Raw genomic sequence first — 27,356 nt, forward strand, 5'->3', positions numbered from 1 at the left:
CCGTTAGGTCTAAGAATCAAGGTCTTCTCAGCCAATGAGGAGTTATCAGTATCACCTGTTGTCTGTTCTCATTTTATTTTTCAGTAATGAAAAGGGTGGAAACTTGGAAGGTATGCCCTGCAGCCACCTGTGCGATAAGGCATCTGTCCCCATAGATCTGGAATCTACCTCCCTTAGGAGGAATTTTGGCCTATTTACATTTGTACAATTCATGGACAGGTCAGTCAAAGAGAGGTGAAACATCTGAATGATGAGATTGAGGAGACTGAAAACCTCCTGATTCTGACCCCATTAGGGCTTGTTGACCCTGGGCCTGCTGAGCCAGTCTACCTTTTGGTTCAGGTCTCCTTTGATGTGGTTTGCTCCGAGGAAAAGGAAGAACTGTTCCGCCCACCTCATTATTTTCATTGTAGTGCCGAACTTGTTGGTCCCCCTGGTTATTTAAATATACTATCATAGTCATATTGCCTGAATGAACTAGGACATGGTTGCCCTTTAGGATGGGCTGGAACTTTTGCAGAGCTAGCTTAACCATTCTCAACTCTCCAAGGTTTATGTTGTGAGCCTTTTCCTTTTAGCTCCAGCAGCCCTGAGCTATCTGGGTCTCCAAATGAGCTCCCCAGCCCTCCAGGCTGGTATCAGTTGCCAGGACTAAAGGATCTGGAAGGCAGATGGCTATATCTTTGCAGACAATGTTGTGGGCTGACCACCAATGTAAGGAGTTGAATACCTGTTTTGGAGCCCGTATTTGATCTTTCATGTGTTCTAGGAAGAGGTGCTAAACCTTTAGCCAACCTTGGTGCCAACCTTGAAGACTTCTGATGTGTGATTGTGCTGGTGGAGTGATCCCTATGCACAAACACTACGCGACCTAGCAGTTGGAGACATAATGCTATGGTAGGTCTCCTACAGCTCCAGGGCAAGAAAATAAATTTCTGGGTGGAACCAGAGAATTTTTCTTGGTACTAATGATGAAGCTGTACTTCTGAAGGAAAATCAACATCTGAGACGTGGCCCTGTATGCTGCTGAATGCGATGGAGCTTTGATCAGGATGTCATCCAGGAAGGGGAATAATGAGTTCCCCGACACCTGAGTCTGGCTACTATCAACCCCAATATCTTTGTAAAAACCCTGGAGGCCAAAGACACGGTGAAAAGGAGTGTTCAGTATTGACAACGTGTCCTGCCATAGGTGAACCTCAGAAGTATGCAAAGGCAGAGTCTGATGGGGATATGGGGATATGTTTCTGCTAAATCTACTGAATCTTATGGACTTTATACGCTCATCAGGAAAAGAGGCTCAACAGCTTTCATATGTGTTACCTTCATTGAATCTCTGGAATCTCCTGGAGGGACAGAGTCACCAACACTGAGATGCTCAAATGGGCCAGCATACAAAGCATGCAAACACTCCTCAAACAGAGACGCCTCCTCTGGCTTGGGCATATGTGCCAAATGAATGATGGGTGCGTCCCAAAGGACTTCCTCTATGGTGAATTGGCATCTGGAAAAAGAACCAAATGACGCCCAAAATGGTGTTTCAAGGATGCATGCAAGCGAGACCTCAAAGAAACGGACATAGATGTGAACAAATGGGAAGATCACACTCAAGACCACAGCCTTTGGAAACAAGAGCTTAACAAAGGTCTCCGGAGTTAGAAGAGGAAGCAGTCCAGCTTAGCAGAGGAGAAAAGAGCTCATAGAAGGCAGAGCCCAAAGGGTCAAAACATCACCTTTAAATATGACCGATGCAGCAGAGATTGTCTCTCTTGAGTGGGCCTCTTCAGCTGCCATAAAATCAACTGAGTATACCTCTGAGGGGCGCACACCCATGGTCTCTCTACACTGCAAGATGCCTACTACTAGATCAACTGAAGTCAAGAAATCCCCATAGAGCAGGGATGACATTGTAGAGCCCAGAGACTGCACCCAAAACTAAATTTTCTTCATCCACTTGAGCCTTTTGAGGTCAGGAATGGCTCTGATATCTCCCATTCACTTCTGTACAATGAAGAGGATGGAGTAAAACCCAGAGAATCTTTCTTCTGAGGGAACACAGTCTATTAGATGAGGTATTTCATTCTGGATCAGATTGTTTATGGGGTGTTGAAGCTGGGTGACTGAATAAAGAATGGATGTAGTTGAGCCCACAGCTGAGGGAGTATCCCTGGTTCATTATTTCCCTGACCTACTTGTCTATGGTCAATGAAAACCATTCCTCTAGGAAATGAGAAATCCTGCCCCCTAGCTTCAGCTAAGCCGAGGCCTATGCAATCTTTGTCAGATTTTGGGGGGAGCCCTGGACCTTGATTCCACTGTGTTCCCTTGAGGAATCTGTTGTCCCTTCACTGGTAGCTCTGTGCTGACAAGGAGTAAAAGGAGACCCTCTTTGAAGGCTGGTCTAGATTCTCTCCTGAGACCACCTGGTTGCAAAGGGAGAGACTGTGGATTTTGCCATAGCCACCATCTTATCCAGCTTTTCTCCAAACAGGAGGGAGCCTGTAAACTTGGCTGAGCATTTTGACTGATTTCCCACCTTCTAGGGTCAGTGCCAGAGGTGGCAACTGGCTACTGAGCTGGAAGCCATGGCTCAGCCTGAGAACCATGCTGCATCCAAGGAGGCGTCAGCTACAAATACTGTTGCTAGGGAGACTTTCTTTAAAGTGGAGCCATGTTTTGGGAGATCTCAGTCCTTAAGGCCTTTGAGATTTTCCAGTCAGGAATGAGATACTCTTTCAAAGCAGGTAGCTGCCAGGGGTGTTTAGAAGTGGCAGAGGCGGCTTCAAAGCCCTTTTAGAGAGTGGCCTCACGGGGTCATCTTTCCATTCATGGGGTCCCTAAAGTAGAACTCCCCTTCTGAGGAAATAACCATACCCCTGGCAAGGGACGCTGGCATCAACTTACAGTGTCTCAGCACCATTGGTCGTTTGGTTCTTGAATGTTATAGTGCCTGAGGTCACCCTTATTAATACGCTTGCCTCACCAGGCTTGTTCCATTCATCCCTAATCACTTCCTCAGAGGACTGAAAGGGTCTTGCAGCCTTGGGGAGGATTTTACTCCGAGGCTAAATCACAGGAGCCTGCTCAGGTTTCAGAGCCGGACAGCTCACCCTCCTCATTGGAGGAGAAGGAAGAAAAGGCATATATCCTGGATTGTTTGTGCTTTTTCTTCCCCTTTTTAGATATTTTTTTTTAAACCTTTTTTGCACACTTTGGGAATATAGATGCTCTGCTGCAGCTTTGGTGAGGCCTTTTGCTGCTTGCCTCCCTTAAGGTCTTGAAAGGTTTGCCTCGGTATCCTTCCCCAGTGGGTCCCATTCCCCCTGCTTGGGGGGGGACCCGTAAGATCCTCCTGGTCGACTTGGGAAGGAGAGGACTAATTGAAAGCCCTGCTACTTTCCCCAGGGTGCTTGGGACGCACTTTAAAACTTGGGGGAGGAGATGGGAGGGGAAACCTATGGCCTCACAAGCCTCCATTCTTTGTTCTGGGACTTACCCTCTGAGTCAATTGGTCAGGGTCCTCCTCACTTTTGGAACCTCTCCCTGCTCTGCCCTAGGGTTCCTGGTCCATTTTTCTCAGTCGGGGTTGTGACTGCCTCATTGGGTAGGGGACTATACCTGCCTGTCTGACTTGCAGCTGCAGGATCTAACTGAGTTAGGACTGGAAGGCTGGATGCACTACTTACCATCTGCTGAACCTAGGAAGGCTGCCTCACATATAGAACAGTGCTTGGATTTGACCCAGTGCTTTCTTGGCTGCTCTGCTATTCCTGTAAGGGTCTGAGAAGACAGCAGGAAGATGCTGAAATGGAGTCTCAGGGAGGGCTAAACCCCTGATCCAGGGAGGAGATGTAATGCTGAGGAGGGAGAACATTGCTCCCCACTGCCCAAAAAATCTGGGCAGAAAAGTTAAAATAGAAGTAGTAAAAGTAAGAGCAGGCGCAAAAGAGACTGCCACTGTCTGCTGCTGTGGAAGCAGACAATCTAGCTGCAAGTGGGAGCAGAGAGAGTGGCCAGACTGCAGCGCCAAAACACCAATCCATTTCCGCAAGGTACAGAGAGATGAGAACAGCTCGGACAGCCAGAACTGTAGGAGACACTGGGTTGCAGAAGGAGAAGTTTTTGAAAAGTTGATAACTGACTTCAACCATAGCAGCAGTCTCTATACTTCATACACACATACCATATATACAGGAAATAAAAACAACCAAGTAAGAAACTTGCTCACTGAAGTGTTTTAAACAGCAATAGATCACAAAAGCATAATCTTCCCTTTTCATTATTATTTATACTGAGCAATTTACAAGTACAGCATTTCACAAACGAACAACACACAAACATGGAAACTGAACTACATTTCAGTTTCATTTTTTTTTTCTGGGTAGTGCCAAATTTAGGGCTCGTCAAAGGTGCTACATTAACAACCCTAGAGATTGAATTTCTCTGGCTACTTATCACAGCCTGGACAGGCTGAGCAGCTGCAGTTCAAGCCTCCCCTCACCATCCTACTACATCACTACATCCTACATCAATGTGCCTTGAATCTGACTTGAAGGGACTACACACCTCTTGGGGTGTGTAAATAGTGGATGGAATATGGAAACTGAACTACGTTTTGAGTCCTCAATCCTTGGGTTTAGCCGAGCTGCGTCACTACAGCTGGATCCCAGTAGGCCCATTAAGGCACCTTTACAGCTTGCTTGCACCACCAGTGCAGCAAAAAGGGAGCTGGGGGCCATACAAGGGAAGGATGTGGGAAGGCATATCTGGCCCTGCATGTTCAGGGGTCATGAAGGATCTGGCCCTACATTGTTCTTTGGCAAACCTACTATCAACTAATAATTAACAAAAAATATAAACGAGATGTTTCTATTGCCGTTTAGTCAAGACACTGCAAAGGCTGGGCAAATTAATCTTTAGTCAATGTGCTATATTTGCCGATTGTAATAAATTAAGGTTACTTACTTGTAACTGAGGTTTTTCAAGATGGACTCTGCATATTCACACCTTTCGGCTATGTGCCAGCTCATGCTATTGAGCGGGGCAGCCTTCGATTAGTGGTGCCCATTAGAACATTCACCCACCCCAGCCCCATCCTCCCCCTTAGCGTTCGAGCACGTTCCGACAGTGGGACTACAAGGGGGGGGGTGCACGCAGCAGCAGTGGCGCCTCAGTTCCGTCCACTGCTAATCACAGCATCATAGAGCTGGAAGGTACCTCGAGAGGTCTTCTAGTCCAGGCCCCTGCACTCAAGGCAGGACTGAGTATTATCTAGACCATCCCTGACAGGTGACTGTCTAACCTGCTCTTAAAAACCTCCCATGATGGAGATTACACAACCTCCCTAGGCAATTTATTTCAGCGTTTAACGACCCTGACAGTTAGGAAGTTTTTCCTAAAGTCCAACCTAAACCGTTGTGCTACAATTTAAGCCCACTGCTTCTTGTCCTATCCTCAGAGGTTAAGAATAATTTTTCTCCCTCCTCCTCGCAACAATCTTTATCTACTTGAAAACTTATGTCCCCCCTCGGTCTTCTCTCCTCCAGACTAAACTAACCCAATTTTTTCAATCTTTCCTCATAGGTCATATTTTCTCGACCTTTAATCATTTTTGTTGCTCTCCTTTGGACTTTCTCCAATTTATCCACAACTTTCCTGAAATGTGGTGCCCAGAACTGAACAAAATACTGAGTAACAATGTAGAGTTGTGAGTAGTTACAACTCTGCAGAAAAGAAAAAAAGGAAGGCAGAGAGTGTGAATATCCTAATTCATCTCATAACTTTGGTTACAAATAACCTTTATTTCTTGAGTGTATTCTGCATGTCCCCACTCTTGGGACAGTTTAGTCAGCAGTATATATCGAAAGAGGGACAGTGGGTAAAAAAGTCCTAATTAAACAAGGACTACAGAACCAATCTACCAAACTGGTCACCTGATGCTAACACACACTGCTTAGTAAACATATGTATTGAAATCCACATGGCTGCTTTTACACATTTGAATTAGTGGGGAATGCCTTATACATGCTACAGAAGCAGCAATTCCTCTAGCGGAGTGTGCTCTCAGCAGAGCAGGAGGAGATTGTGAGGCATTTTTATAAAACTTTCCAATATATATTATCTGACCCACCTAAGATCCCACTTATGCACAGATGTTATTTCCTTCATAGTTACCCACATATGAAACAGTTTGCATAAAAATCTAAAATCCATGGTCCTAAGTATCTTTTAGCATCCAAATAGAGTAATTCTGACTTGCCATTACTTGAATGTGGTCTGGGGAAAAACACTGGTAGACTAATGGATTGATTGACATGGAAATGAAAAATTACTTTTGGTAAATTCTGTGCGGGGACAAAACTACTTTATGAAAAACTGTAAATGGAGGACCACTAAGGCATGATGTTCACTAACTTTCGTGGTCAATGTTATTGCTATAATAAACGCAGTCTTAATCGAAAGATGAAATAGAGAATAAAATGATAAAAGTTCAAAGGGTGAAGACAATCTGTGATAACATTAGGTTTGAATTTCATGATGGGGTATGCTTTCTCATGGGGGATAGAGATTTAATAACTCTTTCAGAACCCTCTTAATTTTATGCAAGAGTATAGATCTATTGTTATACAAAATGCTGCAATTGTGGCTAAATATACCCCAAGTGATGTAATAGATAAACCTTTATTCTTTGGAAAGAGCAAATAAATCTAACATGGATTGAACAGGAGCTGACATAGGATCAATACCCTTATCTAATACCTACAGTGGAAATCTTTTTCATTTTAAATCATAACATTTTCTGTTTGTTGTCTTGTAGCATTAAGTAAAACATGTACATCTACATCTCTAATTCTGTCAGAATCTTATTGCTCACATTATCAGACCCAATGAAAGTAGACCTGGATGATGCACTTTCCATTCCTACTGTGATAGAAGATCCAGTGACAAACATAAGCATCTGTTTCAGAGTAGCAGCTGTGTTAGTCTGTATTCGCAAAAAGAAAAGGAGCACTTGCGGCACCTTAGAGACTAACCAATTTATTTGAGCATAAGCTTTCGTGAGCTACAGCTCACTTCATCGGATGCATGCTGTAGCTCACGAAAGCTTATGCTCAAATAAATTGGTTAGTCTCTAAGGTGCCACAAGTATTCCTTTTCTATAAGCGTCTGTAGTTCCCTTTGAAAAGAAGGAACCACTACTGTCTCGGCCACACAGGGGTGACAAGTATCATCTTGGCTGATCTTTACAACCATTAACATTGAAGAGAATGGTGGGAAAGCATATACATTAGATCTGTACCCCAAATGAGAAGGAATGCATCTATTAGAGAGTAAGTGTTCACTCCTGCTCTTGAACAAAAACAATACATTTGGTAAATCTTGTGGCACGTCTATATTTGGAGTGCCCAAAATAACAAAAATGTCCCAGATCACAGAGTCTTTCAATGACCATTTATACATCTGGGAAGAGTCTCTGCTTAGTTGATCAACAAACTGGTTGAGACTTCCTGTCACATGCAGAGGCACTGCATAAATCTCATGAAGTATACACCAATCCCAAAGTTTCATTGCTTCCTTGCAAAGTTATCATGAGCAGGGTCACCTGTTTGTTTACATGATATATTGCTCTCATATTATCTGTGGCCACTTGAACCACAGATCCTTGCATTTGAGGGAAGAATGAGCTGAGCATCAAATGAATTGCTCTTAACTCCAGAACAATGAGATGAAGGTGACGCTACTCCTTATTCCAGAGACGACTTGTTACAAAATTGTTGAGGTGCGCGCACCCAGCCTCTTTTTGAGATGTCTGTTTTAATTATCATGGAAAAAGAGAGGGCTGAGCATCACTCAGCTCCATACATTTTCTTGGTCCATCCACCACAAGAAAGTTTTCTGGATTTTCTCTGGAACGTTATTAGATTCACATTTGTATTTGCAGGTCTGAAGCTTCTTGCTAACCAGTGTTGAAGAGGCCTCATCTTTAGTATTGCATAAGCTGTGACTGATGTCACTGATGCCATAAGAACCGGTGGGAAGAGGAAGAACTTTACTTTCTAAGATGGACTCTGAAGTAGAGAATGATTGGTAGATTTCATCTTTAGGAACTTCTCCTCCAGAAGGTCAGCTTTTGCCATTTTGGAGTCAAGAAGTGCTCCTAAGAAAAGGATATTTTGTGAAAATGTCATTAGAGAATTCTTTTTGTTTATCAAAAATGCCAATCTTTGGAACAGAGAGCATATGAATTGAGCAATTCCTTCAGTTAGTCTTTAGAAGCAACTTTTCAGAGCCAATAATCTAAATATGGAAAAACAAAAGCCTCCTGTCTTCTCAGAAAAGCTGCCACTACAGACAGTCAGGTTGTAAAGACTTAGGGTACACTGTAAAAAGACCAAAAGGGAGGACCCTGCATTGGAAAAGGTCCTGCATTATGGAAACACAAAGACCCTTTCTGTGTGATGGTCTTATCAACATATGAAAGTCAGCTTCTTTGAGATTGAGAACAGCAAAGCAATCTAGATAGGAGAGGGAGGGGATAATGGATTCTAGAGTTGTACATCTAAAGGTTTCGCTTCAGAATGTTCTGTTTAGTCTCCTCGGATCCAGGATTGGCTGAAGACCTCTTTCTTTGGAATTACGAAACAGTGTTAGCAGAAAGTGAAGGTTACTTACTGTAACTGGAGTTCTTTGAGATGTATGATCCCTATTTGTATTCCACACATGGAGTATGCATGCAGGCCAGGCACGCAAGTCCAGAACAGCAGCTTTCATTGGCCCACACATGCACAGTAGCTCTCCTAGTCTTCCCAACCAAGAATATAACAGGCAGTGTGGGTCAATACCCCTCCAGTTCTTCTTCTTACCACAAATCCAACAGGATCTGAAGCAGAGCATATGGAGGTGAAGGAGTGGAATACAAATAGGGACCACACATCAAGAACCTCCAGTTACAGTAAGGAGCCTCCATTTCTTGAGTGATGGTCCCTATGTGTATTTCATGTATGGGTGATTGGCAAGCAGTGTTCAGACTGGAGGCTGGTGAGGAAGCTGGCAGCAAAGATGCTTGCAATACTGATGATTCCACTGCTTTAGCAGCCATGGCATGAACTAGAGTATAGTGCATTGCAGCCGTGTCGATCAAACTCGAGGTGGCCGCTCTACAGATGTCCTGCCGCAGAACGTCTGAAAGGGATGCCATGGACGCAGCTTGTGCTCACGTGGAATGAGGTGTGACACCCCCAAGGGGAGGAATATTTGCTATCTTGTAGCACTCTTAAGATTCACCTTGGGACCCATTTAGAAATCCCCTAGAAGGATATGGCTTGCTCCCCCAATCTCTTTGCTATGGTGATAAAGAGTCTCAATGATTTCTTAATAGGCTTATTCTTTGCAGGTAGAACGCCAGGACACACTGGATATCAAGAGAGCAAAGTCTCTTGTCTTCAGAGGAAGCATGGGGTTTTGGGGAAAATACAGGTAAGTAACATTTAATTAATGTGGAGCTCAGAAACAGTCTAGTGGAGAAACTTGGGATGTAGTCAGAAAGAAACCTTTTCTTTGTAAGGTTTATAAGGAAGGTCCACTTTATAAGGAAGGTCCACCATATGGCTCTGAGCTTGCTAACCCTCCTAGCTGAGATGATAGCTACTAAGAATGCCACCTTAATGGACAGGTGGGCCATGGTACAAGTCTCCAGGGGTCTGAAAGAGGACTAATGATCTTGGACAGGACAAGGTTAAGGTGCAACTCAGGGGTAGGTTTAAACATTTGTGAGAAGGTCCTGATCAGGTCTTTCATGAATTGTACCGTAGTTGGGTGAGTAAAGCTCGAGCATCCTTCCACAGGAGTGAGAAAGGCACTAAATCGCTGCTAGCGGTACTCTTAGTGAACTGAGAAAGAGACCTGAAGTTTTCAGGGACAGGAGATAGTCTAAAACAATCAGGATGCTTACAGTATCTGGAGAACATTGATGTAATTGTGCCCAGGCTGAAAAGCATCTCTACTTGGCCCGATAGCAGGTTCTAGTAGACTCTTTTCTATTCTGGTTAAGGAAAACCTGAATAGGAGCCAAACACGAGCATTCTATTTCTGATGCCCACTCAAAAACCAGGCCATGAGGTGGAGAGAGCCCACTTCGGGATGCTTGGTCTTCCTCCCATCCTGGGTTAGTAGATAGGGGAACAGGCAGATTCCAATTGGTGGGATGGCACACACTGTTAGAAGTTCTATGAGCAGAATGTCTGGGCCAGTGGGGTGTTGGGGAATGATGTCGGTTTTGTTGCAGCATATCTTCCCTACGACCCGTGGAAGCAGCGGAATGGGAGGAAAGGCATATCTGAGGCTCTTCGTCCAGGACATCAGCAGAGTATCACCTTGGGAGTCGCAACCCATAGCTCCCCTGGAGCAACATAGGAGCAGCTGCCTTTTAGTTTGGGATACAAAGAGGTTCCATAGCAGAGTACCCTACTGTGTAAATATCTGGTTTAGGACAGTGTTGCGAATCTCCCATTCATGGTCTATGAAGAAGCTTCAGCTTAATTTGTCTGCCAGGGAAGACACACTGACTATACAGTTTCAGAGTAGCAGCCGTGTTAGTCTGTATTCGCAAAAAGAAATGCCAGGTGCCACTAGTACACCTTTTCTTTTTGACTATACAGTGATGCAGTTCCTGACCCACCAGTTCCAAAGTCTGAGGGCTTCCTGGCAGAGGGGACAAGATCTTGCTCATCCCTGTCTATTTATATAGACTACCTTAATGATTTTGTCCAACATTACCTGTATATGGAGTGAACATAAAAGTGGAAGGAAGGCCTTGCATGTGAAGTGGACCACTCTCAGTTCTGCTGGTCTCTCGTGGGGTCCAGGTGCCCTGAGCAGTGTGATTGTCCAGCTGAGAACCTCACCCTCAAAGGGAGAACTGTCAAAATGGTGGCCATAGGTGTGGGAGTTCAGAAGGGAACTCCCACCATGACCTTTTCCGGGTTGAACCACCACATTAAGGAGGTGATAATGGGTGGGAATGACTATCCTGGAGTTGATGTGGTCATTATTTGGTTGATAGATCCAGTGGAGCTAAGCCTGCAAGCATTACAAGTGGAGTCTGGCAAAAGGAGTCATGCAGCCATACGGCCTAACAGAGAGCAGCACTGTGATTTGCACTGTGATTTGTGATTATGCACTGTGATTTGTGGTCTGTGGGTGATGTGTGAAATCAGGTTGTTCATAGTATGAAGCCTTTTTGAGGGGAGGAATGCTCTTGCAGAAATAGAGTTTATTGACCTTGTGGGTAACAAAACAGACTTTTCTTTGTTTATGCAAAGGCCTAGGGCTGCTAAAAGTTTAATAGAAACCCTGTCGCCAACCTGACCTCCTGACGAGATCGGTCTTTCAGGAGCCAGTCGTCCAGATATGGGAATACCCTGGCATTTCATCTGAATGGCTACCCCAGAGAAAACCTTTGTAAATACTCTGGGCTCCATAGCCAGCCCAAAGGGGAGGATTTGAATCGGGAAGCGTTCCTGGCTTACCATAAAACGCAGGAACTTCCTGTGTGATGGGTGAATGTCCACATGGAAATGTGTCCTTCATATCAAAAGCTGTGAACCACATCTTTTCATGAAGGGAGGGGATTTTAGATGCCACCATAATCATCTGAAACTCCAGCTTTGGAATAAAAATGTTGAGTTGCCAAAGGTCCAGGATGGGTGTCCACCCTCCCTACTTTTTTTTTTTTTTTGGGGGGGTGGGGGGGAGGGGAGAATTAGGAAACAACAGGGAGAACCACCCTCTCCCCTAGTAATGAGACAAAACACATTCTATTGCTCCTCGGTGTAAAAGAGATTATCCTTCCACTGAACAATTATCTCGTGTAGGCCTTGCTGGAGCACTAAGCATAACTAAAAGCATGAACCAAAGGCTGTGAACCAGAGTAGGCCTGGCCTTGGCAAAACACCATCACACAGGTACTAGCTAACACCAAGTAAGCACATTCCTGACTGGAGAGAATGGTTTTGTTTGAATTAGCTGGGTATAAAGATAAGGGTGATAACTAACCGTGTCTGGAGCGTAATACTTGTTTGTATCAACATAACAAAAGGAGAAGTCATAGGAGCAGCTTTGTCCTAGCCTAAGGGACAGGATCCTAGTGTCCTGACTGAGCTGGTACCATTGTCATGGGCATACACGTTAGTGTACCTGTAGATCTTATGGGATGCTAATACCGTGCTTTGTCAACAATAATCCTGGCTGAGCACCTTTGCCATTGAACCAAGCCTATGGCCTTTCTGATGAATTACATCGAAGTCTGCTGAATTAACATGGTGTGAGCTGCACTAGTAGACAGTGCATCAGAGCTCCAAGAACAGCAACACCAGCAGCACTAACAATGCTGCAGCACAAATAACACGCCACAGCACCAAGTGGGGGGACCAGCAAGTGGGTTTGTGAGGAGGGAAGGACAGAAACTCTACGGAGTATCCCTGGTGGATAATCTCCAGAACCCATAGTGATCTTGTTCCAGTTGTGGGCAAAGGGTGTAAGATGGCCTCCATAGGTGATAGGGGAAGGGTGCTTGGCATCAGTGAGGTACGCAAGTCTCTACCAATATGTCTAAAGTGGCTCTTATCTGGTGGCTGAGAGTGAGTAGAGGCTGTGGCAGTAGAGGGGGCCAAGAAGCGAGGCTTCTGAATCTTTTAGCATAGCCACAGAGACTCAGTTGTGCACTGGTAATGAGGTGCATAAGGAGGGAGTGACCTCAGGCTATAGGATTGCATTGGGTGTTTCCTCCTGGGGGCTGGAGTATAAATCCCCAGGGAATGCAGAGTCAATCTAAAATCTTTTAGTGAGTGCAGGGACTCATCCATTTTCTCTTTGAAGAGATTCAGCTAATCAAAAGGGAGGCCTTGGGTGGTGTTTTGGACCTCCCTCTGAAACCCTAACAATTGCAGCCAGGAATCCCTCCTCATGACTAGACTAGCAGCCAAACTTCTGGAAGCTGTGTCCACTGCATCGACTGAAGCCTGGAGGGCTACTTGTGCCACTAGCTTCCCCTCATCTAAAATAGACAGAAATTGAGTCCTGCCTTCTGTGAGAAGCTTATCTCTGAAGTTTGCAAGCCTGGAATAAGTATTAAAATTGTATTTCACTAACGCCACTTGGAAGTTAGTGACATGAAATTGCAGGCCTCTGGAGAAGACCTTCCCCCACAAGAGGTCCAGTCTTTAGAGCCTTTATCTGCCATTTTAGAGTGTGACTGAGCCCTTTCAAACAGCTACCTGAACCACCAGCAAGCTGGGGGGCAGAATGAGAGAATAAGAATTCAGCCCCTTTCGCAGGAACAAAATACTGTTTCTCAGCCCTTTTCCGGGTAGAGGCCCAGGATGCTGGAGCATGGCATACTACTCTAGCCAGTTATAGTACGGCTTCATTGAAAGGCATGGCCAACTTACTTGGTCCCTGCAGTTGCAAGATGTCCAGGAGCTGGTGTTAAGGGTCCTGGACCTCCTCTAATGGGATCTGTACGTCACTGGCAACTCTTTCTAACAGCTCTTGGTACCAGCAGTGGTTATCCAGTGGAGAAGGCAAAGGAGTGACTGCCTCATCCAAGGAAGATGAAGACACAACCGTTGGAACTGTTGGTACTTGTGCATCCAGTTCTTGTACACTGACAGAACTAGCTGGCAAGAGGGAGAGGAGTGGTATAATTCTTAAGAGTGGCCCGGATGCCTGCCATAATGATCCCATGGACTCCAATAAGGCAAGAAAGAGGGATTAATGAGTTGTGGGGGACCCCAAGCAAATTGGTACCAATGACGCGGGGCGGAGGGGAGGGGGGCAGGAAGACCAGGGGGTCATACCCAACAGAATGGTAAGCATAACCCCTCCTTGACTATCTATCAGGGCTCAACTGGCTCTGTGGATATACTGTTGTGAACATCTCCTTTCATTTATCAGAGTCCAAGAACTGCTCCATCAATAGCAGTGGTGCCGTTGTACCAAGCCACTCCTGCCAGATGGTTGGAGGTGAGACAGCTCCTGGGACAACGAGACTCCTCCTCTGGAGTAAGGACAACCCTCAGGAGATCTGGGCCAAAAAGAAGTGGAGTCTGTGGGTCAGGGAGGAATTTATACAAGTCTCGGTACACCCAGGTGTCCAGGGGGTTCCTGCAGTTAAGTCTGAAACGTGGTGAATCTGCAGTGACTAGATTGTCTTGAGATAGACAAGGCAGTACTGACAATGGGTCCAAACCAGCAATTGTAGACTGAACTGGAGAATATCTGCCTATCCTTTCGCTAGAACATATGTACGTACTAGGAAGGGGCATTTGGAGGGTTCTGGAGGCATGTGTATGTACTGGAAAGGTGTAGTTGAAGGGTGCTGGAAGGAGTTACGTGGAACCCCCCTGACCCAAACACCCGCACACCAGCTTCCCGCCCCCTCCCCACCCGGGAGCCTAGCCAAGGGACCACACACCCACACTCCTCCCCTCAGAGCCCAGTCACAGGCTCCAACCCATCCAGCTTCATTATTGTCGTACAGAGACGACCCATACCTGCTGATAGTGATGGGGCACAATTTAAAGGTTTAGCCGCCCCCGGAACAACTCGAGGCATGTGTCTCTCCCTAGTTACTCTCAGTCTCACCTCCCAGAAAGCAGCAGGCCCTCCACGGAGCTCCCCATGGGGTGCAACTCGCTGGCTTTGGCAGCTACCACACAGGGAAGAGGCCTGGCTGCACTACGTGACCGAGGAAGGCTGGCAAACCTGGGAACCGCAACCTGCCCACATCTCCAGTGCAGGCGCACTGCGAGATGGGGAGTTGGGCTCTCCCATGTTCAGTGACTCCCAGTGGTGGCCAGCAGCTCTGCAGTGCCAATTATAGGGCGGGGTAGGGAGAAATGAAATTCTGTGCAGAATTCCCTGAGGAGTAGGATCTGAGCCTGGAGCCGGCCTCTTATTTTCATGTTCCTTAGAAATTTAGAAAAAAAAGTCTTAGAAATGTCAGAACTGGAGATTTTAACTCATAAGACTTCTAGCAGAAGGAAGGCCTGGAGCCTGTTCTGCCTCTTCCTTCTAGTTCATGATGTGAAAGACCAACAGATAGTACAAGCAATAGGAGAATGCCCTTTTCCTAAGCATTTTAGGCACGGAGCATGGGCATCTGATGCCGGAAAAACTGTGTGATAATGCACATCTTTTAAATCCATATTTCTTGATCTTTGGATCCACCATAGCTAAGTAACAGTAATACCAATACTAACATTAACTATTTACAAATGTCTAACTATTTAAAAAGTAAGGCACGTATCTTACTAAGGATCTTGAATCCAAAGAATGCTCACATCTGGTCATGTGGCTGGAAGGAACTGAGGGAGCAACCACTGCCATGCCACCTTGTACAGCCCCATTCTCAGAATGTGCTAGAACGCTGAGGGAAGGGGCAAGGAGGAGTGCTCTAACAGGCAATACTAGTAGAAGGCTGCACTGGTCAAAGGCACTAGTCAGCACATATCCAATATGCAAAGGACACTCGAAGAAGAGCACACAGATTTAAAAATTACAAACGTAATCTTAGTAAAATAGTTTGTTTCACCAGGACAGGCTCCTGATTGTTAGAGAGATACCTAGTAAAATCATGGCCAGTGTTTTGCAAACCCATCCCCGCACTTTTTTTTTTTAAGTGCCAATAAGATTAAATGACCAAATGTCCTAACCGTTGAAAAATTCAAGCCAAAATGTTCACACCTATGAGCTTCCATTATATTTAAATAGGCAAACAAGCATTATTTGTTGCTTAATAGTGCATTATACATTACCTTTCTTTTTAGTGGCTTGTTTAATCTTTAAGCAAACAACGCACTCTTTCCTTTCTGAAAGTCCCAAGATATGAAGAAGTTCTTGCACCTCCTTGGGATTGTTGGGGCATATGACACAGAAGGCATCTCCAGGTTGGTAGCAAAATGTTGTTTTCTAAGATAAAGATTTTTTTTTTTAAATAAAGCTGTGTAATAAACCATGGCCCATATTCTCCACACTCATAAAACAAAATCCTGCTGTTAAAGACTATACCATCGTTTTATATTTTTATTATATTTGGCCCTGGTACATCAGAAATATAAGCATGTAACCTTTTCTTTTTAAATTTAAGCTTTCTACTTAGGAAACCTATTCTCTTACTGGTTGAAGAGTTTTTCAAATATATAAAATAAGCCCAGTTAAACAGTTTATGCAGAAAAAAATGTGTTTACAAGGAGATTTGTATATACAAGAGGCCCCAATTCATCATTAGTTGTGTATATTGTTTTTCTATGTCTGGAGAACTAAATAATATGGCTACCACTATAATATAAATAAGAGGTCGTAGTCTCTTTATTTGGCTGAGGTGCATGATGTTGACTGATGGACTTAATCCTAAGCGAAGGTACATGATGCTAATGAATGCTTAAGTCTTAAGTGGAGCAGAGCATCTGACTCAAGAGGTGAATATAGCTGAACCGATTGTTAACAGCAACCATAGTATAATTCAATTTAATATCCTTGTGGGGCCCAAAGAAGCCCACCACAGTAGCACAAAACTACACAAAACCAAGGAAGCTAGTTAAAAGGTACAGACACAAAAACTGAAATGTCTGTAAGATGCATAGAAACCTTTTAAAAACATTATAATAGAGGCTCAAATTAAATATATACTCCAAATTAAAAAATATAGTAAGAGGACCAAAATGTACCATCATGACTAAACAAAGTAAAGTAAGTGTTTAGAGACAAAACGGCATCCTTTAAAAAAGGAAAGTTAAATCCTACTTAGGAAAATATAAAGGAGCATAAACTCTAGCAAGTCAAAAGGTAAAGTATAATTAGGCATGCCAAAAAAAAAAATAATTTGAAAAACAACTGACCAAAGACAAAAAAATGTTAGTTTTTCATTTAAGTACATCAGAAGCAGGAAGCCTGTCAAACAATTACTGGGGCCACTGAACGACCAAGGTGCTAAAGGAGCATGCAAGGAAGATATGATAATTGTGGAGAAGCTAAATAAATTTTTTGCATCAGTTTTCACTGCAGAGGATGAAAGAAAGATTCCCACACCCGAACCATTCTTTTTTTGGTGACAAATCTGAGGAAGTATCCCAGAGTGAAGCATCAATAGGAGGTGGTTTTGGAACAAATCAAGAAATTAAACAGTAATAAGTCACCAGGACAACATGGCATTAACCCAAGAGTTCTGAAGGAACTCAAATATAAAATTGCACAAGACCTAACTGTGGTATGTAACCTATCATTTAAATCTGCTTTTGTACCTGATAACCAGAGGATAACTAATGTTACACCAATTTTTTAAAATTGCCCCAAAGACGATCCTGGTAATTACCGGCTGGTAAGCTTACATTAAAATACCAGGCAAACTGGATGAAACTATAGTAAAGAACAGAATTATTAGACACACAGATGAACACTATTTGTTGGAGAAGAGACAACAAAGCTTTTCTAAAGGGAAATCAGGCCTCACCAATGTATTAGAATTCTCTAAGGGGATTAAACATGAAGACAAGGGTGATCCAGTGGATATAGCACACTTGAACTTTCAGAAAACCTTTGACAAGGTTCTTCACTAAAGACTCTTAAGCAAAGTAAGCAGTAATGGGATAAGAAGGAATGTCCTCTCATGGCTCAGGAACTGGTTCAAAGACAGGAAACAAAGGGTAGGAATAAATGGTCAATCTTCAGAATGGAGAGTGGTAAATAGCAGTGTCCCTCAGGGATCTGTACCAGAACCAGTGCTGTTCAACATATTCATTAATGAGCTTGAAAAAGGGATAAACAATGAGGTGGCAAAATTTGCAGATGATATAAAATTGCTCAAGATAGTTAAGTCCAAAGCAGACTCTGAAGAGTTATAAAGGGATCTCAAAAACAGGGTGACTGGGCAATAAGATGGCACATGATACACAAGCCTCTTCGACTACCATTCCAGAGGACATGCTTCCATGCTGCTAATGCTCGTTTCAAAAAAAAAAAAAAAAAAAAAAAAAAAAAGGCGGGGGGGGGGTAATTAAATTTGACTGAACTCCTTGGGGGAGAACTGCATGGCTCCTTCTCTGTTTTACCCGCATTCTGCCATAAATTTCATGTTATAGCAGTCTTGAATGACGACGCAGTATGTTGTTCATTTTAAGAACATTTTCACTGCAGAGTTGACAAAAAAAAAAAAAAAAAAAAAACCACCACACGCACACATAGAAGGTACCAATGTGAGATTTCTAAAGATAGCTACAGCATTGGACCCACGGTTTAAGAATCTGAAGTGCCTTCCAAAATCTGAACATGCTTTCAGAAGAGTTAAAAGAGAACCACTGCAATGTGGAAACTACAGAAGCCGAACCACCAAAAAAGAAAATCAACCTTCTGCTGGTGGCATCTGTCTCAGATAATGAAAATAAATGTGCCTCGGTCTGCACTGCTTTGGACTGTTATCAAGCAGAACCCATCATCAGCATGGACCCATGCCCTCTGGAATGGTGGTTGAAGCATGAAGAGACATATGAATCTTTTGTGCATCTGGCACACAAATAACCTGCAACCCCGGCTACAACAATGCCATGTGAATGCCTGTTCTCACTTTCAGGAGACATTATAAACAAGAAGCAGGCAGCATTATCTCCTGCAAACGTAAATAAACTTGTTTGAGCGATTAGCTGAACAAGAAGTAGGACTGAGTGGACTTGTAGGCACTAAAGTTTTACATTGTTTTATTTTTAAGTGGTTTTTTTTTTGTATAGTCTACATTTGTAAGTTCAACTTTCATGATAAAGAGATTGCACTACAATACTTGTATTAGGTGAACTGAAAAATACTATTTCTTTTGTTTTTAACAGTGCAAATATTTGTAATAAAAATATAAAGTGAGCACAGTATACTTTGTATTCTGTGTTGTAACTGAAATCCACATATTTGAAAATGTAGAAAATATCCAAAGCTATTAAAATAAATGGTATTCTATTCTTGTTTAACCGTGCGATTAATCACGATTCATTTTTTTAATCTCACAATTAATTGTGATTACTTTTATTAATCTCTTGACAGCCCTAATGCAAAGTAGTGCACTTGGGAAAACAATCTCAACTATACACACAAAATGATAGGATCTAAATTAGCTGTTACCACTCAAGAAAGATCTTGGAGTCATTGTGGATACTTCTCTAAAATATCCACTCAATGTGCCGTGCCAATCAAAAAAGCTAACAATGTTATGAACAATTGGGAAAGGGATAAATAATCAGACAGAAAATATCATACCACCACTATATAAATCCATGGTACGCCCACATCTTGAATATTGCATGCACTTTTGGTCACCTGATCTCAAAAAAGATATATTAGAATTGGAAAAGATACAGAGAAAGGACAAGAAAAATGAGTTATGGGTATGGAACAGCTTTCCGTATGAGAAGAGATTAGAAAGACTGGAATTTTGGAAAAGAGATGACTAAGAGGGGATATGATAGAGGTCTATACAATTGTGACTGGTGTGGAGAAAGTGAAGAAGAAAGTGTTATTTACTCCTTCACATAACACAAAGACCAGGGATCACCCAATGAAATCAACAAACAGCATGATTAAAACAAATAGAGGGAAGTACTTTACATAACACACAGTCAACCTGTGGAACTCATTGCCAGGAGATGTTGTGAAGGACAAAAGTATAACATTGTTCAAAAAAGAATTAGATAAAGTTCATGGAGGATGGGTCCATCAAGGCCTATTAGCGAAGATGGTCATCGATGCAACCCCATGAGGTGGGTGTCCCTAGCTTCTGATTGTTAGAAGCTGGGAGTGGATGACAGCGGATGGATCACTCAATGATTGCCTGTTCTGTTCATTCTCTCTGAAGCACATGGCATTGGCCAGTGTCAAAAGACAGTATACTGAGCTAGAGTGACCATTAGTCTGACCCACTATGGACTTTCTTATGTTGTTCTTATGAAACTCCAGCATGCATTGTACAAAGTATGTAGACAGTGTGTAGGCAACAACAATAAAAACATTTATTCATAAGGTGCACCAGGCAAAAAGAACTCTGTGATCCTAACAATAGAGGCCCAAATTTTCAAATAAGTGCATGCACTTTTGAGCCTGACTCAGGAGTGCAAAATCTTCTGGATGTGCATGTGAATTGGGGTTACACGCATAAGCACACACAAAAGAGTGCATACTCGCTTAGGTACTGACCTGTTTGAAAACTTGGGGCAGAATAATTTAAAAAACAAACCCTAATTGTAACCAAGGAAGCACTTCTGAAAAAGTCCTATTGAAATGAAAAATAATTAAACCAATAGGATTAAAGAGCCCACAGAAGGTACTTTAAGGACCTACAGAATTGAACAGACTGTGGTATCACTGCAGTAGAATTCTATAGGTTGGCTGTATGGAGTACATTGGATATTGTTTAAATAAGATAGCATTTTTATCATACAGTATCACCTAGCTCGTGTATGGTGCTTTTGCTCTAGTTTTCCCTGAGTAAAGCAAAGTCATTCTATTTTTACAACTAGGAAAATAGAGGTAGAGACTAAGTGCTATGGAGACACAAAGAAAGTCAGTGTCAGAACCAGAATTAGACTCAGGAATTCCTAGCCTCCTGTCTTGTACCCATATCACTTGACCGGGCCTCATTCCTGCTACACAATGCTAGTAAGATCAATGCTTGCATGTATTAAGTATCACGGAATACCAGTTTTACCTTATTACCCAGTGTTTCAAAACATCTTCAAAGTCGTGTATTCATGGAGTCTTTTTGTTATTTTTACTGGCATCAACTTTTCCCCTCATTTTCCTCATTTCTGGTTACTTTAACCTCTTTCTTTTATTGACAGAATCTTTCACAAAACCAGTCTCATTCAATCCAAAATTAATGGAAGTCACTGTGATGTTAATGTGGCTTTAAGAGAATGAACAGAATCTCTAGGATGTGGGAGCTGACAGCTGGAGGAGGCCGATGGTTTGAGGTTAAACTGAGAGACGGACCTGAGTTCAGATGCTCTGTATATATGTTAACTATGTATTTAATAAAGACAGTTAATTTACGAGCAATGAATTATTATTATTAAAGACTAGAGAGACAAAGTGGGTGAGGTAATATCTTTTATTGGACCAACTTCTGTTGGTAAGAAGTTGTGATGGAAGCCTATGAGGGAGTTTAGTCCATCTGTCCATGCAGAATGTCCATGGGCTGGGTTTGTAGGAGATGAGTTTGTAGAGTTTCTCTTGGAGTTGTTTGTGGAAGGATTTGATGATATCCTTAAGTTCCTTGGTAAACTGTGGTGTAAGGTCTTCTTTGAATTCTTTCTAGTAGACGGTGTCAGAGAGTTGCCTTTTGGCCTCGTTAATGTAGTCATCACGGTTGAGGACTATGATGGCACCCCCTTCATCTGCTGGTTTCATCACTATCTGGTAGTTACATCTCAGGGTCTGTATGGCCGTCCTTTTGCTGGTAGAGAGATTATGGTAGATACGTTTGTGATGTTTCACAAAGCAATCCTCTATGTCTGACCTATCAGTCCTCATCCTCAAAGTCCACAACACTTTCAGAAGACAAGCCTGGGAGCTTAAATTCGTAATTCTGCTAGGCACTAAAAATCATGGACTAAACATAGACACTGCATTTATGGCTTATTACAATAATCAGTAACCACTAACCCCCTCTTTTTGTTCTCTGACTACAGAGGTGTTATCGGGACTGTCATAAATATAAAGGGAAGGGCAAACACCTTTCTGTATACAGTGCTATAAAATACCTCCTGGCCAGAGGCAAAATCCTTTCACCTGCAAAGGGTTAAGGTAACCTCGCTGGCACCTGACTCAAAATGACCAATGAGGGGACAAGATACTTTCAAATCTGGAGAGGGTGGTGGGGGAGAAAGCCTTTTGTCTGTCTGTGTGATACCTTTGCCGGGAAGAGATCAAGGATGCAAGCCCTCCAACTCCTGTAAAGCTAGGAAGTAAGCTAGCTAGAAAATGCATTAGGGTTTCTTTGTTTTGGCTTGTAATGTAAATTCCCTGTGCTAGAGGAAATGTGTATTCCTGTTTTTGTGTCTTTTTGTAACTTAAGGTTTTGCCTAGAGGGTTTCTCTATGTTTTGAATCTGACTGCCTGTAAGATTATCTTTCGTTCTGATCTTACAGAGTTGTTCTCTTTTTTTTTTTTTGTTCTTCTAATAAAGTTCTGTCTTTTAAGAATCTGACTGGGTTTTTTGAGTCTTAAAAATCCAAGGCTGGTTTGTGCTCATCTTGTTTATTCTCAAGCCTCCCCAGGAAAGGAGGTGTAAGGGCTTGGGGGGATATTTTGGGGAAAATAGGAACTCCAAGTGGTCCTTTCCCTGACTGTTTGTTAAATCACTTGGTGGTGGCAGCATTTTACCTAATCCAAGGGCAAAGACTTTGTGCCTTGGGGACGTTTTAACCTAAGCTGGTAGAAATAAGCTTAGGGGGTCTTTCATGCGGGTCCCCACATCTGTACCCTAGAGTTCAGAGTGGGGAAGGAACCTTGACAGGGACACTCTACTTTGAATGATCCCTTAGAATATGTGCTACGTGCTTATGCTAAACAATCTGTTCTCTCTTGCATTTACCTGTGAGGCCTGGAGTTCTTTTCCGAGAACTGAAGAGCTCTGAGTGGCTCAAAAGCTTGTCTCTCTCACCAACAGAAGTTGGTCCAATGAAAGATATTACCTCACCCAACATCTCATTTCTCTAATACCATTGAGCCGACATGGCTACAACAATGCTACATATATTAAAGACTAGTTGATTACTTGACTATAAAACAACACATGGTACCAAGAGCAAAGGAAGTTATAAAAAGAATTGAAAGAAGTTTAAAAAAAATAGCTAAAAGTTATTCAGAAGTGAAAAACAAATTGGAATGAAATAAGGAAAGAAGTAAATATAAATATCAGTCAAGTTTGTATCAAAATAATTATTATGATAAAGGATCGCATGAACTACCTTATTTGAAGCCAAATGATAAAGTACATATCTAAATAGTAGAAATTGGGTTCAGAAAGCCACTTCAACAAAAGACGTACCACCTCAATCTTGTGTCATGATTAATGATGGTCAAGTGTATAGACAAAATTGGAGACATTTGCAATTGTTGTTGCAATTTTCAAACTCAGCTGAAAAAAGAAATGATATCATACCGCATCAAGAGCGGCAAGAAAATGAAAATGACATCATCCCTCTAAAGTCATAAGAGCAACTTCAATATAGAAAATATGGAAGTTAGACGGTCACTGTATCAAAGGGGACTTGTTAAAACACTTATAGTAAGCAGTTAATTCTGATTTTGTAAATAGACAGATACACACAAATAAAGTTGTGCTAAAAATATTGAAAGAAAGTAGATGTGGTGTGACTGTGGCTTTAAGAAATGAATGGAATCTCTAGGGTGTGGGAGCTGACAGTGGGAGGAGTGAGTTGATGTGATGCTGGACTGATAGATTGACCCGAGTTAAGATGCTCTGCATATATGTTAATTATGTATCTAAATAAAGATTCTTGTTAAATTACTAGAAATGAATTATTATTAAGACTAGTAAACTATACTTGCATATAAAATATGTAACAACTATAAAATGTTAGCTTATGTGGGGCCATACCCTCTACTGAATAAGTGAGATCCTTTGCATTACAAACAAGATCAACCTCAGTTGACCCACACTTCAACACACTATAGAAAGATATTTTAATAATATAACCCAGAACATTAGCATATAACATCACTCTTAACAGCTTTGTTCTCCAATTAATATTTTTTTTACCCTTTCTTCCACCAGCTGAGGAGGTTTATCAACTTACTGAAATATCAAGTTCTAACAGCAAAGCTGTTTTTACTGCATCTTCCCTAGTGAGCTGAACTGCTTTGGTCACTGGAACATGGAAGACTATACCATCTGAAATCAATGAGGACACACTGAGTTCCTGAAAACAAGGACATAAAAGTTTAATCTGATTATATATGACCAACTGTATGGCAACCTACTATATAACATGCACAAATAAACTCACAAGTAATTAGTGCGACCATTTTCTTTTTCATATTAAGATCATAAAAAGAGAATTCCAAACCACACTGTAAACATGCACTCTATATACACATACAGTATCTCCCCCATACCTTTTTAAAAAATTCATGCCTGAGTACTAACAGGGACACTATTCAATTCTAAAGTGTAATAAGCACAAATTGTGGGAAAAAAAACACACGGTTTGACAAGTCACTGCTAAAGTGGATACCAAATACAGGTTCAGTAGTTTTCTTTTTGAAGAGTTACCTTAAAAGATCCAATTTAAAAGTGGCAATTAAATCAGATACTGTATGAGGAAAAGATGACAGAGTGGCTAACACCATAACTAATGAATGTTGAAAGAAAGACTATAAACCATTTAAAAATTAGAAATATAAGATACAGCTAGGGTTAGACCAGTAAGCAGCTTATGGGAGAGAGCTTTAAATACGGTTGTATTTTTAAGCCTCAGCACTCTATAGACAGTACAACAAAAGAGCCAAAATTCAGGTTCTGTGCACACCAGGAGAGGCAACATGCTCAGTGCCCAGAAGGAGGAGCATGCTACGCTGTAGCAACCCTTTCTAACTCAATGAAGGGGAAACGCTAACAATTCCAGCCCATCTCTGCCAGAGGGTGTCCTCAATTAAAGGCAAGGCTCTAGCCCTCATTTCACTCCCACCTGTATCAGTGAGCATCATCCACTACCATTAGAGAAGAGTTAAGAAAACTGAAAATGGGATATACATTATACTGTTTTCTCAGATGGATTCGAATTTTTTATCAATTAAAACAAGGGCAACTATTGACATCAGTATCCTTAAACAGAGTTGGGCAAATAACTAATTTTTCAGTTTGCTGGCAGTTCCAAAAAAATTATTTCAAGTCAAACTGAAACAAACACTGCAAAAAAATTTCAGTGAACTGAAAAAAAATCCATTTTGGTTCAACCCCAAATGGATTTTCCACACATTTGTTAAGGGCTAGATTCACAAAAACAGCTGGAGGAAGAGAAGGGGATGTGGTGGTGCCATCCTCCTTATAACTTTTAGCCCAGTCATTAGGGCATTCACCTGAGATGTGGGAGACCGAGGAGCCATTTTCTCCTATGCCTCACATGAAATGATTTGAACTTGGGTCTCACTCACTACAGGAAAGTGCCTTAACTACTGGACTATAGCATATTCTGGTATTGGGGGTCTCTCAATCCTTCCTGTTCAAATTGAACCACTTTGCATAAATAATTTAAAAAATCACTGGAGCAGGAACTTGGGTCCCCCAGATCCCAGGTAAGTGTCCTGTCCACCAGATTATATAGTCATGTTCACACTTTTCTTGGCACAATGACTATACATTGTCATTATGAATAGGCACCATCACCACCTCCTCCTCCTTTGTGAATGACATGTCAGTCCCTCCCCAAATTTTTTTTTCCCAAAACTATTTAATGAATTGACATCAACTTCACAAATAATTTCAGGTGTACTGAACCGGTTTTCTTTTTCCAAACAAACTATTAGTCTGAAAAAATTCACCCAGCTCTAATCCTAAAGACTCCTTATAATTAAAGCAGAAGAATGAATAATATTCATTTTGAACTGTTACCCCTTAAAGAACATTTTAAATTGCTCTCAGAATGGTTTAGTTCCAGTCACTCAGACTCAGACTCCAAATAAATCACTAAAGAGGCCACGCACCCAGCCCCGCACTTGAGAGTGGATGAGAGGGAATCCTTTTATGGGGACGCTAAAATCTGAGTTGATGGGCTTCAGTAGGAGTTGCCTTTAGTTTTGCTTAGAAGGAAGGGGATGGTTGCTGCAATGTGAGATCTTGGAAAATACATATGCAGCAGGGTAACAACAGGGGAACAAAGAGCATGTCAGAATTCCAAATGTCATCTGAAAGAAACTTAGAAATGTAACCAAATGCTCGTGGTCTGGAAAACAAAGTACCGTTTTTGAGCTGCATTTTCTAGACCATTCTGGGCTTTGTAACTACAGACTGCAAAAGATCACAAGCTGAGGCTGTGGAGCCTTTCTTTGTTTTGTTTTGCATAGCATATCATACCATGGTTTAAAATGGCTTCTTTGTAAAAGCATATTGAGCTTAAAGCAGCAATATCAACCATTTGCTAGCTTTTAACCTGCAATTTATTGTTCAATTTACAACAGTAAAACTAGTATGACGTTATTAGGGTGGCAAGTTTGTCACAGCTATTGACTGTATTTTGAGCTGGTTTTGCATGATCATTTCTGACTTTTGTAAAGTACTGCGTTTTGAATGAAAATTGGACTAGACTGATATTAATGGAAGGAGTTTTTCATTACTACAAAATAAACTTTTGATGATTCCAGCAATTAAAGTTGTTCACTTCCTGGCATTTTGGTGTAATTTTCTTAGAGAGGGCTTATCATCTTGTCTGTTATGTAACTGGTTATACTTATCAGGTCATTGTCCGCTAAACTGACAAACATTCATTTTCTACCCAAGATATAAGCAGACATTTGTTACTTATAAAGTAATATGAAAATCTGCTTCCTTCAGAAACATATATGCCTTAGAAATTTGTTCAAAGGTCCCACTTAACTACAGAGACACAAGGTGGGGGAGGTAATGTCTTTTATTGGACCAATTTCTCCTGGCAAGAGAAACAAGCTTTTGAGCCACACAGAACTCTTCTTCGGCTCAAAAACTTGTCTCTCTCACCAACAGAAGTTGGTCCACTAAAAAAATATTACATTACCCACTTTGTCTCTCTCTAATTTCTCAGACACAGTGTAAGAGTGGACTCACCCCTGCAGCGCCTCCTGCTGGTTGTTGGGAATTAGCTCACCAGCCTCTGGAGCGCCCTCTGCAGGCCGGTGATCCGCCTTACCGTTGGCCCCACATCCCTCCCAGACCCAGTGCCCCATGTCTCTTGGATGGCTGCCCCCTGGCAGTACACCTATTGTCTCTCAGGGTCCCCGTCCCCACCCAGGGGAACTCCCACTCCCTATCCCTACCTTGCCTTAGTGTAAGGCTACCGCCAGTCACCAACTAGCCCCTTGTATCGGGGGAGACTACAGTGTAAAAGCCACTCATCGCTGGCAAGGAGAGGTTTGGACCTGCTGCCTCGGCCTACCCCCTTTGCAACCCCAATACCTGCCCTGCCTTGCTCTGCCTCCCAGTACCTCTATGGGCCTTGGACCACGCCCTACAGCCTGAGGAGTTGCCAGCCTAGAGTGCCCACGCTCATCTTGCTCCTTCCCCAGCATTGCACCACCCTTTGTACCCTGTCAGGCAGGCATACAGG

The 27,356-nt window shown here is 42.4% G+C and overlaps 1 protein-coding gene across 4 annotated transcripts in view; it reads right to left on the reverse strand.

Annotated features, from left to right (window-relative positions):
- Positions 1–27,356, reverse strand: part of MTRR (5-methyltetrahydrofolate-homocysteine methyltransferase reductase) — a 123,280-nt gene that overhangs the window by 73,264 nt on the left and 22,660 nt on the right. For all 4 annotated transcript variants that reach the window (XR_013345233.1, XM_077810804.1, XM_077810806.1 and 1 more), the window contains 2 exons: positions 23,856–23,978; positions 15,816–15,969 (listed from right to left, as the gene is read on the reverse strand). Coding sequence is in view for 3 of the 4 variants with exons in the window: in XM_077810804.1 (XP_077666930.1) it covers positions 15,816–15,969; positions 23,856–23,978 (277 nt within the window). In the remaining variant the exon portion in view is untranslated. The remainder of the gene's footprint in view (positions 1–15,815; positions 15,970–23,855; positions 23,979–27,356) is intronic.

This window comes from Eretmochelys imbricata, chromosome 2 (assembly GCF_965152235.1).
Source record: "Eretmochelys imbricata isolate rEreImb1 chromosome 2, rEreImb1.hap1, whole genome shotgun sequence".
NCBI classification, from domain to species: Eukaryota; Metazoa; Chordata; order Testudines; family Cheloniidae; genus Eretmochelys; species Eretmochelys imbricata.